The sequence below is a fragment of the Thalia democratica genome, chromosome 1 (assembly GCF_965202585.1).
Source record: "Thalia democratica chromosome 1, ktThaDemo2.hap1.1, whole genome shotgun sequence".
Taxonomy (NCBI): domain Eukaryota; kingdom Metazoa; phylum Chordata; class Thaliacea; order Salpida; family Salpidae; genus Thalia; species Thalia democratica.
The window spans coordinates 40,998,206-41,017,139 of NC_139165.1; the positions used below are offsets into that span (position 1 = coordinate 40,998,206).

General features: G+C 27.4%; 1 protein-coding gene across 1 annotated transcript; it reads left to right on the forward strand.

Annotated features, from left to right (window-relative positions):
• Positions 1-353: 353 nt before the first annotated feature.
• Positions 354-2,638, forward strand: LOC145836036 (eukaryotic peptide chain release factor GTP-binding subunit ERF3A-like). The gene is made up of 5 exons (XM_082943828.1): positions 354-691; positions 928-1,487; positions 1,610-1,800; positions 2,083-2,196; positions 2,468-2,638. Exons 1-5 carry the CDS (start codon positions 354-356, stop codon positions 2,636-2,638), a joined length of 1,374 nt encoding a protein of 457 aa, XP_082799954.1.
• Positions 2,639-18,934: the final 16,296 nt, after the last annotated feature.

The following is an 18,934-nucleotide window of genomic DNA, read 5'->3' on the forward strand; positions in this document are numbered from 1 at the left end:
GCTGGTATTACTTAGTTCCTACTTTTTTTCCTAATCTAAGACTAGCTTGATATTACTCAGACTTTTTTGATCTCTGAGTTTTGTTTTATAATTTTAAGGTTCGTATTATATCTAATAAGAAACAATAGATAAAATAACAAAAAATAAAATAAATAGGAACAACCTAGTTTGTTTAAGTTCTAAAAGATCTTTTAGAGAACTTAAACTTGATTAAAGTATTCGTGCAAATAAAGCTCATACTAGTCTTACTGACTTTTCACTCAAGTACTACAACTGTATCAAAACAAAATTGATTTATTTTTATGAAAATATTCAACTATAATTTTCATTTCAGATTTATGTTAGATTCTAATATGTCAGGATCGCCAACAAAACAAGACTCAAGGAAAGGTGCACGAGCAGCAGAAGACGTGCCAACTTGCGAACTCGCCAATTTAAACCTCAAGCAACCAACCAACTTGAACGTGATCTTTGTAGGTCACGTGGACGCTGGCAAGTCAACACTGGGTGGCCAGATCCTCCTGCTGACCAACCGGGTGGACAAGAGGAAGGTTGAGCAGTACAAGAGGGAGGCGAGGGAGATGAACAGGGAGTCGTGGTACCTGTCGTGGGTGCTCGACGAAAACGAGGAGGAGAGGGAGCGGGGGAAGACGTGGGAGGTGGGCAGGAAGTTCTTCAGGACCGAGAACAGGTGAGAGAATGAATTTCGTGTACACAAATTTAAAATATACTTACGTAAATTTTCATACGCGGTTTTTTAATATCAATTGATTTCTTTAACCTTGACCTTGTGTTGGTTTTATAAAAGTACACTTCTTTGATGTCTGTTCACAATTTATATTTCTAATTAAAACATATTCAAACTCTCACATAGTTCTACTTAATAAAACTATAGTTAACACTTCTGTAAACTTCATATGCTAACAGGCAATTCACCATCTTGGACGCGCCCGGCCACAAAATCAAAATTTCCGAGATGATCGTGGGAACCTCGCTGGCCGACATCGCCGTGCTCGTCATTTCGGCGAGGAGGGGCGAGTTCGAAACCGGCTTCGAGAGGGGAGGGCAGACCCGGGAGCACGCCATACTGGCCCAAGTGTCGGGGGTCAGCCGCCTCGTCGTGCTCGTGAACAAAATGGACGACCCGACGGTGGGCTGGTCGAAGGAGAGGTACGACGAGTGCGTGAACAAGCTGCAACCGTTCCTCAAGGGGATCGGGTTCAGGAGGAACCTGCACTTCATGCCCTGCTCCGGGTACACGGGGGCGAATTTGATGGTGGGGCAGCAAGAGAACCACCCGTGGTACACCGGCCCACCATTCATACCCTACTTGGACCAGCTTCCAGACATCGAACGTGACTCAAATGGGCCTGTTAGGATGCCGATAGCGTACAAGAACGTGGACATGAATAACAAAATGGTGATTGTTGGCAAGGTGGAGAGCGGAACGCTTAGCTTGAACCAGCAGTTGGTGTTGCAGCCAACCGGTAAGAACCACTTATATATTAAAAGTCCCAATTATTTTAATTATAATTATATAAAATTTAAATTGAAACAAGCATAATTTTATAAATTTTTAAAAGACCAAATAAAAACAAAATAAATTTAGGTAAAAAGGTGAAAGTGAGCTGTGTTCAAGTGAACGACGTGGAAGCGACTTCTGCGAGCGCAGGTGAAATTTGCAAACTGAAGCTTGAAGGTGCGGGCAAAGACGAGGTTTCAGAGGGATTCGTCCTGTGCTCCCCTGGTAATTTGTGTCGAACGGCGACTGTGTTCGACGCTGAGATAAAAATTCACGAGGTTCCAAGGTTATCGAAATTTATCACTGCGGGTTCCGAGGCAGTGCTGTACATGCACAGGTTTGAATATGCAGTTTTACTAAAGTTTTATAATAATACTGGTAAATATAGTTTGCTACATATTTTTTTAACATAAACTAGCGTTAAAAAGTTTTTCTGATTTATAAGCTATTAAATTTATTGAAAATTTTTATGTTTTAGTGATTGATAATTTTAAAGCATTTTTTGAAAGTGTTATCGTTTATAAATATATTTTATTTATTTTTTCAGTGTTTCTAAAAAGAAAGTTTTCATTGAAAAACTACTCTACATTCCTAAAATAAAGAAACTAGAAGAAACTAGGAAAGAAGGAAAAAGGAAAGAGAGAGAGAAATTGAAAAAACCATTTGCTGTACAAGTTAGTGAATTAGATAAGATTTGTGTTGAAATAATCAGCAACTATTAATTTTAAACAAAAAAAGACTTGTTGAAGTTTTATTTGAAATCATTATAAATGGTTATTTAAGCTTTATAGTTTATAAACTTTGTCTATACCTACTAATACAAATTCATAATTGTTTTCTGTCGTTTATGTAAAGCTATATAAAGTACATTAAATTAACAAAACTTAAGTACTCTTAGCCGATTAAATTTATCTTTAAAGTTTATTTGCATTCCAACTATTTCAGGGTCAGAACGTGGGTGTCAGGCTCAGCGTTTGCAGCCCGATCTGCGTGGAAACATACGAGAGCATGCCGAAAATGGCCAGGCTCGTCCTGCGGCAGAGCGGCGAAAGTGACGTCACAATAGCCTTCGGCAAAGTGACCAAGGTGCACGGTGACGTCAGCAATGTCGAATAAGCGCAGTGTTGCTCCGGCCCGCCAACGTTAAAAGCCCAGCGAAATTCAATTTGTCTTTCACTTGAATATCTAAACGTTAAATTTAATGCGGGCCTTCAGTATATAGTTTAGATAAATGGGCTTTTAAAAAAATATTAACATATTTTCTCTTTTACCTTTTGGCTTTGATCTACGGGCAATTTTTCAGGGTTTACCAGTTCTTTTGCTTGTTTTTCGTTGTCAGTTCTTTAATATTCTCTAACAACTTCTATAAAAAACTAGGTTGACTATTTAAAGATAGTTTCTATAAGCATGTTAAAATGTTCTTAAATGAATAGATACAAGTTATTAAATGTGTAAAGGCAAGTATATTGAAAAGTAACTTCTTTTAACGAGCCGGAGCAACATACAGTGGTTTATTTAAAATTTGTAGCGATGTTTTAAACAAGAGGATGCCACAGAAGAAGGTATAAAAGAACATGAAGAGTTTCTACACTAACGGTTTTATGGACTCAGTATAAGAAAGGTTCTACTTGAGTATGAACATTTCCCAATAAAAATTATTGAATTAATTGTGTTTTTGTTTCGACTATTAATTAATAAATTAAATATTGGTTTTATTTTTGACTATGTATTATTTAACTTAAAAATTTTGAGTGTTTTAGAACAATATTTTCATTAAACTTATAAGTTAAACGTTTTTTTCGATGAGTAATGAAAAAAAAAATGTCATATTAGTAATATAAGTTTAATAAGTAATTTCCCAAGTAAAACATACAAACTACAAAATTAAAATACATCAGTTAAATTTTGACAAGATATTCTGTATATCAATTAAAAATTACAACATTCAGTAACTTTTCTTATCATTTTATAGTTAGATCAAATATATAGTTGATAGTTTTTTCTATATTTAGGTACAAATATAGTATCAACGTTTTATTCAAGATTGTTACTTTAGCTGTCAGTGTTTTTCCTAAAAGGATCAACAGAGCTTTTCAAGTAAAATTATAATAACACTAACTACACAGATATGTATAATAAGATCAAGTAATGATAAATTAATTAGTTAGTCATTGTATTTAATAATCTAACTAATTAACTTTTAAAAAAACACTCGTCAAAATAAACTTAAAATATTAATGAAAAATCAAAAAACCTAAGGTGGTATAATCGACATAAAAGTTGTTTAAAATCAATAAATAAGAAGTAGTTAGATCTAAAATGAGGGCACATTGAAGTTAAGCCGATTTTATATATAATATTAGCCGTTTAATTTCGAAAATTTGGATATTTTTCGATATAGTGACTTTAGCCAGAACTGTTTCTTGCGATTTCTTGAGGATGCTGTACTTGTGTTATTGCCATCTTGTTTTGAAAGAAACTCCTGTTGAACCAATGTACTACGTATTTCTGACTGTAGCTTTGTATACACCCTTTAAAAGGTATTCACTATTTCTAGAAATCACAATCACTAGCTCTGGCTAAATTTACTAGAATAAACAATATCGAATTCTCCACATATACAATAATTTTTTTTTTCAACTATTAAAACAATTTTAAAACAATTGCATTTTTTTGAATTACTTGTTGTCAGTAAATACCAGTTCTACCTAAAGATTTCCAAATCCCTTTTCATAACCGCTCCTTTAGTAAATTATTTTAGTAAGATATTCTACTAATAAGTAATTCTAGTAAGAATATCACAGTATAGTGCAACACTACAACTGTTACGTTTAAATAGATCGCAATGATAAAACTATCACATCTCAGTAGATCGCAACAATTCAATTATCTACGTTGCTTAAGTTTTATTTTATTAGTTTTTTAAATAAATATTTTACATATCTTAAATTATAGAAAAAAAATATTCATAATATACTATGAAGTAAAAAGTTTCTAAATTTCAAACATATAAAGTATGTTATAAAAAATAATAATTTAACTTTATATAAAACACAGTAAGATAACAATTGGCATATAAGTGGATAGAAAAATTTTTCCAATTTTTGTTTTAATCTTAACAATAAAGCTATTACATCACAGTAGATTGCAACAACACAACTATAACATCACAGTAGAAAGATACGATACAACTATCACATCACAGTATACAACAAAAATACAACTATCACATCACAGTGTACGAAAAAAAATTACAAGTATCACATCACAGTAGATTGTAACGATACAACAATCGCAGAAGATTCCAGCAGTACAAATATCACATCACAGTAGATTAGAATAATACAACTATCACATCACAGTAGATTGCAACAATACAACTATCACATAACAGTAGATTGCAACAGTACAACTATCACATTACAGTAGATACAACTATCACATCACAGTAGATTGCAACAGTACAACTATCACATCACAGTAGATCTCAATGATACAACTAACACATCACAGTAGCTTGCAACAGTACAACTATCACATCACAGTAATTTGCAATAATACAACTACCACATCACAGTAGATTGTAACAGTACGACTATCACATCACAGTAGTTTAATAATAAAACTATCACAACATAGTGATTGCAACAGTACAACTATCACATCACAGTAGATCACAATGTTACAACTATCACATCACAGTAGATCTCAAGAACACAACTATAACATCACAGTAGATCGCAACAGTACAACTGTCAAATCACAGTAGATTGCAACAATACAACTATCACATCACAGTAAGCAAAATGTTCTTAAAAATTCAAAAAAAAAAAAGGAAAAGACACTTAGTGCGAAAAGAAAAATGTAAAAGATATTTTACAAATCTTGGCTTTTTAATATAACATTAAAACTTTAATTATAATTTCAAAACAAGAAATCTATTTTTTTTTTTATTTAATAATTGAATTTTATAACAATCGGTATATTTAAAACCTAAAACTTTAAAAGTTGTCAAAATTACGAATAGACTAACTGTTAGTTCACGAATATTTATAGCTAATATCCAAAAACTGTGTTGAGCTGCAAAGTTTGAATCCCTGTTTTTAATTATTAGAATAATCAATTTTTGACTAAACTCATTGAAAATCTCAGTATTTTTTAAAATTGTCTTCCGTTTACATAAGTGTTTTTCCTAAAAATCTTGGCCAAATTGAAGTAACTGTCGGAAAGTCATCACTGTAAATATCATTTTTAATAATGTTTATACACGTATTTGTATCGTCGCAATCGTTGTACTGTGATGTAATAGTTGTGTTGTTGCAATCTACTGTGATGTGATAGTTGTACTGTTGCATTTTATTGTGATGTGATAGTTGTAGTCTTGCATTCTACTGTGATGTGATAGATGTGTTGTTGCAATCTACTGTGATGTGATAGTTGTATTGTTGCAGTCTATTGTTATGTGATAGTTGTGTTGTTGCAATTTATTGTGATGTGATAGTTGTATCATTGCAATCTACTGAGATGTGATAGTTGTATACTTGCAATCTACTGTGATGTGATAGTTGTACTGTTCTAATTTTTTTGATGTGATAGTTGTACTCTTGCATTCTACTATGATTTGATAGTTGTATTGTTGCATTCTACTATGATGTGATAATTGTATCATTGTGATCTACTGTGATGTGATAATTGTATCGTTGCGATCTACTGTGATGTGATAGTTGTATCATTGTGTTCTATTCTTATGTGATAGTTGTAATGTTGCGGTATACTGTGTTTATATAGTTGTGTTGTTACGATCTACTGTAATTATATAGTTCTATTATTGCATCTACTTTGATTTGATAGTTTTATTGTTGAGGTCATAATTTGAAACTTTTAAAACTTACACTATATATTCTGGAGTTCATGGTGAAAAGCAAGAATAAATGGTCTTAGGTTTATTTGCTGGCAGTTTTAAAATAACAGATATTATAGGAATTTTCAGAAGTTGAAAATGGTAGAGCTATAAGTTAAAAAGGGCCACAAGTTGAAAAAGGTAGAGCCATAAGGCCGTAATTTGAAATTTACATTAGATATATTTGAGTTGATGATGAAATCCAAAAATAATAGTTCTTATGCGTAATTATTAATATTTTTCTGAGAAATCGTTTTGGAGTGGGCCATAGCTTTATTTATTCTTTTAGAAAAAAAAATTGGGAAACCCTGCTGTATATGAGTATAAATATTTCAATTAACTTTGATACATAGTTAATTTAGTAAAAAGTTTAAATACAAAACTATAAAAGTATAAATAATAAGTTTAATGTTTAAATTTTTGCGAAATTAAAAAACAAATTAACTAAAAACTTCTTACTTTATATAAAAAATTCGCTTAAATTAAATAGGAACGTTTTTGTTTCCTTATAAGACAAAATGTGTTGTAAATCCACATTAAAATATGAATTTTATTACCAGTAGTAATTATACGACACTTTATAAAAAAAGCCTTTTTTTCAACACAAAAATGTCTCCACAATAAAATTGTTTGTCATAAGTTAAGACTAGACTGAGAAAGTTTGCTTGAAAGCTGTAAGAGAGGATAGTAGGTTTATTAATATGGATGAAAGTATTTTTTTACTATTTGATCAAGAGTCTATTCATTTCAACGATTTTAATCAGTTGTACCTCAAAATTTTTTCAGGTTTTAAAATTATCTGATAACTTAAGTGAAACTTGATGAAATTAGACCTACTCGTAAAAACATAGTAAACCCCTATGCCTTAAATTTTAAATTGAGCCCCTGTAAAGCCTTCAGCAATGCATGAACTATTTTATAATCTACTGTCTTCTGCTAATAAATATAAACTTTGCTTTAAGGATATAAGATAACAATAGATCAAGTAAGTAAATTTTTTTTATTGAAAACTATTTTTGTTATTTAATAATTTTATAAAATTAAAGTTTAAAGTTTTGGTTTATAATATCTCGTCTATTTTTGTAGTAAAAACCCCGAATTTCGTTTTTTAAATCTTATCTTATCTAAAATACTTAATGGTATTAAGAATGTACAACTATTCCAAAACCAGAGTCAATATTACAATTAACTTCGATTTAATAGGTCAAAGTTTTATATTTTTTAAAGCTTTTATACAACAACAAAATAAGATTTAGTATTTCATGTCTTCTATTATTTTAACTTACAATATTGTTTTAGGCTTGTTTAATATATTCTTTTACTAGTTATTTAAAACAACTAGCACATACTTTTTTTAACTAGTTACTATATAATCCAAATGATCTTTATTGCTTATTATTTGTACAACATTAGCAAGTAATAAAATATTAATATATTGCAACAGTTAGCATCAAATTTAATGTTTAAAAAATTAAGAATAAAAGTTTTTAACAACATTTATATTTAAACAGAAAAGTATTTAAAAAGTCAAAAACATTATATCTTAAAAAAAAGTTTATCAATAGGTGAAAATTAATTAACATTTATTAAAATAAATATCATGACTAATTATATTTTAAATTTAAAACTGTATACTATTCTTCAAATTAATAATTATATAATTCGGATATGCTTCGGATCTTAAGTTATTTGTTTGAACTTAATTACTTTCGTTCTATTAGTTCTTTTATCAAAAATATTTAAAATTTTTTACGATAAAATTATTTATTTCATAGACAAAGTATAAAAGGGTAAACCAAAACTAAGCGATATAGGCAAGCTTTGTTTAAAGAAGTCTAAAAAAAAAATGTGAAAGTAGAAATTTGAATAGTTTTTTTATGAAATAGCATTTATAAAATAAACAGAAAACAATTTAGTGTTTTCATCTCCAGAAAATTTTTATTATATCGTATTGATTTATGGAGGTAGTTTACGAAAAAGTAATTTGATAGAAATGAGCTAAATTTTTTTTTGCATTTTTAAACTAAAAATAGAGTTACTATACATTAACTTAATATTAAAACTTAGATAAAAATTGCATCTTTCTTTCAATCAAACTATATTTTATGAAAACGCATATAACAGAACAGAAATGAAAAGTTAGATGAAAAAAACTTCAATTCAATTACATAAGTTATATGATAGATGTTAAATTAAGTACAGCGCTTTACTCAAGCTTGTGAAGTTTTTATAAAAAGACACAAAGTATCAATACAAGTCAGTTAAAAAACTCGTTTGGATAAACTTTCATGATATTTCTACAAATAGATGATTTTAATGAGTTTCTTATAAATCAAATAATTTACCGAGCACAGTCAGCTTGAATTTAAACACATATAACATTGTTGTGGATAACTAGTAGCTATACAATGGATCTGTCCGTTTGCTGATGATTCGCAACAACTGCATCCAAGAATGCTCTGACGTGAGTAAACTGAGCTTAGATCACTGTTCCGATTTATTTGAAATCCTGTTGAAGGTTTCAACCAATCTGTTCAGGGCAGCAGCAAGAGGAGAAACTAAACAACATTCAGGCTTGCAAGGTTGACAAGCAGTTCCACGGCAACTTTCAACTTCACCTAAATTTTCTGCATTTTGTACACTCATCACTCTTGCGTCTCTAAAAACTGTCAAGTGATTGATGCTGGTGTGCATACCAGAACTGCTGCGCAAGTTTTGTTGCTGTTGACGGATATCATTGCCAAACATTCTTCTGTTTGCTATATACGGAGCTTCCTCGTTTGTCTGAGTTTTTATTCGAAGAAGAGATCCACTGAAATGTCTGGAGTTTCTAACAAGAACTCTACGTTGCGGAACTGCTTATAAAATTACAAGTTTAATTGCTTATTTATGTTACTTTTTTAATTTTGTTCCTTCATGAAAGCTGTATTTTTTAAACAGCGAATTAAATAATTTTCTGCTTTATACAATAAAAATATATTTAAATTAAAAACTACTAACATTTACAGAGTTTAAGGTGTTTGAATTATGTACTAAAAATATTGAATTTAAAAAATAAAGTACGAATAAATTTTAATAAAAATATGTTAAACTTTAACTTATATACAATTATACTGTTCTTGAAACAAATATTCACACTAAAAAGTCTTTAATTTAAAGATAATTTACCTTTAGAACAAACCTTTGTAATTTATTAATCTTGGAATATGAACGTATAAATTATCAGTTCGGTTCTCTTCATTCAATTGGAAAGATCCTTTGTTCCACATACTGCTGTATCTACTATCAAAATACTTATCCATTGCAAATTTGGTAACTTAAACAAAAACTAAAAAAACATACTTAGAGTTTTTTTATTATTTTTAATTGATTAAGTTGTTTATCAGATTTTAAATCATTTAAGCTTTAAAGATTAAGATACTACAGAATGTAGTGTGGTTCATCAATGTTTAATTTTTATGTAGATGTTTGTAGAGTTATAGTTTGAAGATAAAAAACTTCTAGTAACTAACTTAATTTATTTAAGATGTTTCAATGTTAGTCTCAAAATTAAATTTTTAAGTGTTTTAAAGCTTTGTAGAATTCTTCTATTAAAAAAAAACATATAAAGTCCAAAAAAATAAAGTTTATGTATAACTTAAAAACAAAAGCAACAGATATCAACAAAAAAAAGTAGTATTTTAAATGTTAATGGTCTGTATAAGTTAATATGAAAATAAAATAAAAACAAAATACTTTGTTAAATGAAAAAATAAAAATAAAGAATTAGACACTAAATGACTCAGCGTACTTAAAAAAATAAAAAATATTATTGTAAGCTAACAGTTGTAAGCTAACTTAAATTATTGCAAGTTACATAAAGTATTGTTTTACCACTTATACAAAAGTCTTAAGTTTTAAAGAAAATTTAACTATGTTTCTTCTTTTTACTGTTAAGTATTTTTTAAACTTTTAAAACTATTTAAAAATTTTGAAACACTTGAAAAAAATTATTTGAATAATTATTTTATTTATAATTGGCTAAAAAAAACGTAAATCCAACAATATTTTAAATATGATTTTCAAACTTAATGTGGTTGTTTTTCATAAAACACAATAACTTAGAGTATAGTATTTCTAATACAAAATTTTCTTTGCTTTTAAATTTAAACATAAAACTATAGTTTTAGTTAATAAAAATCAAATTCAACTAGGAAAAATTCTAAGTCATATTTTAGATACTATCTTATTTAGATATTTTCTGTAAAAAAGACTAGTAATAATAACTATACACATAACTTAAACATTTAATATTATTCTGTTTTGTTTAGTATTTTTTATATAAATTTAGGTTAAAATTAAAAATAAAGACTTGTAAGCGGTAACACTATAAGTTAGTTTTAAGAAAACATAAAAACTGACTGAAAAAAAATTTAATAACTTTAAAGTAGTTTTAAACAGATAAAAAACTAACCAATTTTTTTTAATTTTATGTAGTAAAGTTTAATTATTTTTATAAAAAAAAAAAAACTTACGTTAAGTTGAAAGAAGCTTATACTTCACTTTTTGATGAAAAAGTTAATAGACTAGCATTTCTGAATATGATTTTTATCAATTACACGTACTTTGTATAAACATTTACTACTAAAATATTACAAACTCGATGAACTGTAGTTTTTAAAAAAAAAAAAGTATAAATTAAATGTTCCATTTACGTATTTTAAACACTATAACAAATTGAAATACAATAAATTACAAGTAGTTTTACTATTTTAACAAAAATAGGGTTTCATTAGATTTATGGGAAAAACATAAGTCGCTTTTAATTTTTGCAATGATAAACGTTTTTAGGTTGTATTTTAGTCGTAGGCCGATCATTAAAACAAATTCTTACTTCAATAAAACTGTGGTACTAAAGTAATTTTGGCACGAACAGTAAAAAAAAAAGTTTCGACTGATTTTACTGTATTTTAGATTGCTAAATAAAGTTTAAAAAAAATAATCAAAGACTTTTTATTCGAATACCTTTTCAAGATGACACAAAAATTTTTAGCTGATCGAACATAATTTTATAGAACTCCTAAAATAAAATTTACAAATGGTTAAAGGAAAGAAAGCTATATTCAAACCCTAGTAAATTTTATGTTTTAAATGTTTAAAAATCACTACTATCTCTACTTTTGACTTTAAAATAAACAATATTAAATTATCTTCAACTAAAGTGTTTAAAGATCTTGGATTTTTTGTTGCTTAAAATTAAAAATAGAAACACCATATTTATTACCTTTACCGAATTGCATCAACTACATTTTTTAAAGTTTTAAAAAGCTTTATTGTCTACGTATATTTTTAAAGTTTGTTTAGCGACAAAATATACGCTCATAAAATTTGGTCCTAGGACCTGGTGCACAAAAAAATCTCTCGGTTTCTGAGTCGCACACCACGGATACTTATTAACGTTTTGTCCTGGACATATCTACATCCTTAAAAAGTTTTTTATCGTATGCATTCGTCCTAAGTTTAAATATAACACACCAATCTGGTCTCGTTACTTAAAAAAATATATTAACGTGTAGAATCTGTTCAAAGAAAATATACCAAAATAATCTTCAACCGCCGCAATATTTCTTATACGTCTACTTTAATAGATTAACAAAACTTAATATTAAATTTTTAGAATACTAGAGACTTGAATTTGACCTCAACGCTTTTTTCAAACTAGTTAACGGTGAAACAACAATTATTATACAACCAATTTTTGAGCCTTATAGAACTAATTACTTACTGAGAGGATATAGCAGAAAAATTATTTGCAAACATTATTAAAATAATGAAGCTTGGCATAATTTTTTTTATCGGTTAGTTAAAATATAGAACAAACTTTCCAATGATTTAGTTACTTGCAAAAAATTGAAAATTTTCGATTATAGTTAAAAAAGTTTGATCGAAATAAAATATTTGTTACTAAAAATAATCAATTATTTTTATCAACCGTCGATTTAATTTTAAGATTTTGTTTAGTCCATAGTTTCCTCTATTAATGATGAGTCTATGTGTTCAATGATTATTTATCTGGCCAGTCTAACGTTAATGTGATTTAGGCTTCAATAAACTTAAATATTTCATGTTGATCGTTCTACATCAAAGTGTACATAAGTATAAGTATCTAGTTAAAAATTTTGAGTTTTATGTTAATCTAAAAATCTAAGATTAAAATATTTTTTCATCTTTTTTTTAACTAAATTAACTTTTTGTGTTATTTCTATTTTTGATGTTTTTTTGTTTTATATCTCTCTATTTAAGTAGCCTAGATTTTGATGTCGTGGTCCATTATATGGACAATAAAATTGCAATATTAATGCTATCCAGAGCAATATTAAACAAAGTCTTTTGCTACTAAGCTAATATATTTTTTTTTACAGTACTTCTAAGGAAGTCTTTAATTTTATACATATAAAGGTTTTAGGAGTATCTTTAAAACTTATTAAAAGTCACTAAACTAATTCATAAACAAGGAGTACTCATAGGAAAACAGTTATAATTTTGTCATTTTTTTTTTCAATTTCAGCAAGTGTATAAAAGTAAAAATGCATATTGTACACTATACTACGTTTTAATATTTTTTTTTTTAATTAGGGAGCAGTCGGCTTTTGCTAAAGATGAACTTTATCATGGGGTTAAATTCTAAATTGTTAAATAAAATATATTTTTTACGAAAAAGCGAGAAAACAGAAAAAAGGCAACAGAAACTTTAGACTATTAAACATTATTTAGTCCTAGGACCTGGTAAATGAGTTGCACACCACTTGGGTACTTTTTAACAGGACACTTAAAACTACTTTTAATTTTTTTTGAAATAAGTTGAGACTTTTTGAAGAAAATTTCTAGCTCATAATGACCTTTTTTAAATTGATTAATGCATTAATAAAGTCTTAGGTTTGAATTTAAAATAGATGTAAATGTAAAAAGAGAGGTTGATAAGGTTTTTTGTTTAAATTAGATTGTTAAGTTAAACTATTTTAAAATTTATAAAAGCTTAATTTTCTTATTAATATTAGTTAAAGTTTTTTTTTTTCTTTTATACAACAGTTAGTTTATTTTATTTTAAAAGCAGGTATCATTTTTTTTTGTAAATGTACAACGAATCGGTTTTTTTAGTTGCTGAACTATAAATGATAAAATTTAAAATTGTTTATAACTGTTTATTTTAATTTTTTTAGGTAAAAAAGAAAAAGTGTCGCTAAACTATTAGTTACTTCATTCAAACTTAATAAAACATTACATTTAGTTAAAAACTTTAAACAACATTTAAAATATATAACAGAAAACTTTATTTAATTTTTTAGAATAAATTAAAATAAAATAATAATATTTAGCACTTAATGAAATTTACATGTATGATAAAACAAAGATTATGCTTTTTAAAACTAAGTTATAAAATTATAAACTGATAAGCTACTCTTGAAATTGATAAGCTGTCAAGTGAGGTTATTTTTGTTAAATAGACAAACAATTGTTAATGTCTAATGCTTAATTTTTCAATTCTTTATTTTATATTCTATGTTTAATATTTTATTACTTTTGAATCTTTGATTTAACAAATGCCGTTATATTTAGCTTTGCCAAGTTTCGTAAACAATTTATGCAGTTTTAAATTAGGGACTTGTGAAATAAAAGTTTCTTCTGCACACACACAATGCACCACAGAATGCTCTGCAAACACAAATTTCAAAATTTATTAGAACCAGGATCAAACTTGGATTTATTAAAGTAAAAAATTTCAAGTCAGAAAACCAAGTTTTATAATAGTTCCTACCAACAAAATTTACTTATTTAGCTATGGATGATAAAGCAAAAGAAGATAAAGTAAGTTATTTTGAAAGAGTAAAATCTATTCCTGTACTTGAATGGTCAAAACAAAAAGCAGTTGATTTAGCAAATGGTATCCAGTCCAACTCTAAGCACTGTATATCAGGAACTGAGTATTATTTAAATCAAGTAGGAAATGCAACAGTTTCTTCAATTAGTTATTTAGGAGAAACTTCCTGTTGGTTGGTAGGAGCTGAAACAAAAAATGACAAAAACTTCAAATTAAGTTTAAATGATCTGTATCCAAATGTATTAGTGCTTAGTGATGACATAAGTGCTTACTCTAATATTGATGTTAGCCCCTATATGTTTAGCTATGTCAGTTTAAACTCTTTCAAAGAGAGCATAGTAGATTTAGATAGTCTTGATAACAAAAATGCTTTTCAGAGAGTCAAGTCCATTCCAATACTCAAATGGTCAACACAGAAAACATTTGATGCAGCAAATGCTGTCAAATCTTTTTCCGACCACTACATACCAGGAACTGTGTATTATTTGAACAAAGTTGGAGATGCAACAGTGTCTTCAACAAATTATGTAGGAGACACTCTTTGCTGGCTTGTGGGGTCAAAAGTCTCGAGTGGAGTAGATGAAATATCAAACATGGGCCTTGACATGATAGAACAAAAATATCCAATCATAAACAAGCCAATTGACAATTTCCTTGAATTTTCCAAGGAAGCAGCTGCTGCTTACATGTTCAGCTATTTTGGCCTGAACTCTTTGAAAATGCACAAAAGTGTAAATACAATATCTGAAACTTCCAAAGAAGCTGAGAAAAGAAGAGACAAGGATAATAGCAAGTGGTTTTCTCTCAAAAGTTCTATTTCCTTTGAGTTGAAAACCCCAGAAGGAACTTCTTATGAGCTTAATTACGTTCCATTCCATTTGAGAGATGGTTTTGTTTGGAAAACTGTTACCAGTTGGTGGTTTAAGCCCAAGGATGAATAAAAACTATTAAAAAAATTAGAATTGACTCACATTTTTTTGTTTTATTTTAATTACAATTATCACTTTTTACATATTTAGTTTTGAAGTAAAATGTCTTTCAACTTCAATTTTCATGACTTTTAATAAATAAACTCTTAAACTATTAATTACATAAGTTTTTGTTTATAAAAGTTTCATACTAACTAAAATGTTTTAAAAGTTATCACTAATTAAAGTATTTTAAAGGACTCATACTTTGAGTGATGTACTAATGTTTTGTATTTTATACAGAGCTATTAATGATGAACTTTAATAGTTCTTTTTTTAGTAATTGAAAAAGATGTAATTGTACAATTTATTTTAAGTTTCTTTTTTTAGCTCTATAATTATGTAATTTTTTTATATTCTTATTTTCTAGTGCTCAACTGCTTTTGATTTGTTTTTCTTTGTTGTATAAAACCAAGTAGAGAAAATAAGTAGCGACCAAAGCAGAAAAGAAAACTTTTAAAACTGCCTTGCAATATTAAAATTATAAAAGAATTCTAATAATGTTAAGTATTTAATGTCTTTTTTTTATGACTTATTTCATATTTTTTTTAGGAAAAGGCTTTGTAAATATAAAACATTCTGAAATCATTTATATTTTTAGAAAGTATGCAATGGTAACTTAATAAAAAAAACTTTAAACCTGCCATTAGTAGTTAAGAATTTGTTTTATGTGTTTATACTGTTTTTCTGGCTGGTTTGATTTGAAGGTGTTATGGTTTGTAAAGTAATGTTAGTTTTGATAACAATTTTATTATCTTTATTGAAATAGTAATTTGACCTAACATACATCTTTTACAGGTTTTGTAATTTATACCTTTTTATTACTGGTTTTAAAAAAGACAAAGAGGTAAGCTTTTATTTAATGGGCAGTTTTTCTAAATTTGTTGATCAGTATTTCATTATGAGACTTGAGTATTTCTTTAAAATATTTTAAAGACTTTGTTTCATTTTTTTATCTTAAAAATTATTTTGTATATTTTAAATATGTTAAAAGCAACTTGTAGCTTAGTTAAACCTTTACAGAATAAAATGAAATTGTAAAAAAAAAACTGTACCCCCCTATGCCCTTAAAGCGGTCTCAGTGAAAATTAATTTACTTAATTAAATCCCAATTCTTTTTTACATGTACTGTACATAAATACTAAATAGCAACAATTGTTTCGGTTAATAGATACTGAGTTGCTAATCACTTCCGCTAGATTGAAATTTTTGAAACACTAAACAGGGTTGCCACACACTCAGGGAAATCAGGTAAACTCGGGGAATTTTTGAAGTTATAGAAAATCACAGGAAAACTTGGAAAATTTAGATTTTTTTAAACTTAGGGAAACTCAGGGCGGTTTTTGTTTTTTCTAAAATTTTCAGGGAAATTTTAAGATTTTATTAAAAATCTCAGGGAAAATTTTTCTAGATCTAGAATGAGATTTAGTTAATCCAGTTTCAGTATTTTGTTCAAAAAATTAATTATTTTATATTTATAGTTTATTTAGAAAATTTTTAGCCTTGAGCTAGTTCTTCAATATTCTTAAAATTAACATTGTATTTTTTTGATAGTTAGTTATATTTTTAAGGATTTGAAAAAAAAACTCAGGGAAACTCATGGAAGTTTAAGGTTACTCAGGTAAGAAATCAAAATCGAAAAATAATAATTAATAATTATATAAAAAAAAACAAAAAAAAACAGTTTTTTTTAGTTTTTTTGTTATAAAATTTTTATTTGTTATTTTTTTAAAATTCTGTTCCTACAGAACTTTTTAAATATTGCAAGGAACATTACCTAAAAACTTGAGGGAGTTATCTCAAAAAACGTAGGAGGAGATAGATTTTTAGTGATTTCTTTCTATTTTCTATTTTGGTGATATAAAATAGCCTTAAAATAGTTGTCTAATGAAACATAAACCAAAACGCACTAATTGGAAAGTTTTCGTCTTTTATTTTATTGAATTTTAATCCAAAAGATATAACAGATGAAAATGCTTTATATAGACACTACTATTTTAAACACAAGAACGATCTACAGAGAGTTGATTTTGATGGCGCATATGAAGTTGCTTTTTTGGAAGAACCAGATTTTAAGAATCTTGACTATAAAGAAAATTTTTGAATAAATCAACTCAAATCAAATATTAATTTAGCTAAAACACAATACAGTGATTTATAGGGGTAAAATAGTTAAAGTACATTTTGTAGATGCATCTTTTTTGTACCTTTTGTATGTTTTTGTGTTATTTAATAGATCTTGACATATATTTATATATTAATGTACATATGTAATTTTATAAAATAAAGCTCTTTTAAATATTAAAGCATAAAGTAAATGTATTTTTTTGTTAGTAAATTTTTTTTGAAAATTGTTTCGTTTGCTGTTAATAAATAGATGTCATTTTATCATTTAAAAACATTTATATATATATATATTTTTAAATTTTATGTTTATATTTTAATTTCTGTTTTTACAGCCGTAGTTTTGCACTGAAAGTGTTCTAAATTAAGGACGAAAGCTTTGCAATTAGTGTGTTTTGGTTTATGTTTCATTAAACAACTACTTTAAGGCTATTTTATAGCTTTTTTTGTATTTAAAGTTGTTAAATTTATTTTATTTTCTAAATTGTTACAATAATTTTTTATAATTTAAAGCAAGGGACATTTCTAAAAGTTTGAGGAGATAAATTTTCCTGTATACACTTTTATAAGAAACATTTTATCTCAAAAGAACTTATCATATCTCTTTTTTTTTCTGTGGAAAGTATCTTATAGTATATATTTGTAACTTTCATATAAAGGTTAATGTGAATTTTCATTAAAATAAAATTGGAAATCTCCATTGCCTTTAAGTACTATGGTATGTTATTTAGAAAATAAATTACTGTAATTTTATTGATAGAAAAATACATTTGTTCTACAATATTACTGCTCTCTTAAATTTGAATCTGGCTGGATTTTTAGGTATGATCTTCAGGGTTGCCACTCGGTCAGGTAAAGTCAGGAAATCAGGAAAAGTCTGGAGAAATTTGAAAAAATGACAAAAGTCAGGAAAAGTCAGGTAGAAATGGGGGGTTTTGAAAAAAAGTCAGGAAAAGCCAGGAAATTTTATAAAATTTAAGAAAAATTCAGATTTGGTCAGTTTAAATTTACAAAATTCCTTGTTTTTCAAAACCTTCAAATGGTAAAAATTGATTATAAGTCCTTTGAAGTCAGAAAAAAAATCCAAAGTTTTCCTGGAAATTTACAAAAATATTTAATTTTATTTCCAATGCCTTCACCTGGTATAAACTAGTAAAATATCTTTTATAAAACTGCAAAAATTTTCTATTAACATATAGAACTGATATATACTTGATGATAATAATATACTTGAACAAGCAGATTTTGTAAGGTTTTTAGTATTGATGATCTGTAGCAAGGACACTTCCATAGTGAAACTGTGATATATACACAAAAATTGTAAAAGTTCCTTATATGTCATTTGTTTATCTAGATACATTTTTGCTAGGAAATGCTAAAAAAATGTGTCTTTTTTCAGAAAAGCTGTGTTTATAAGGTGATAATACAAGTATTTTGCTGATAGAGCTGTTTATTACAAACATGAATCATACACAGATGGTTTAAGTGATGTATACTGGAAGTTTGATAAAATTCAGCAAAAAACTGTTGTTTTTAACCTGTATTAAAACTAGATTGAAAGC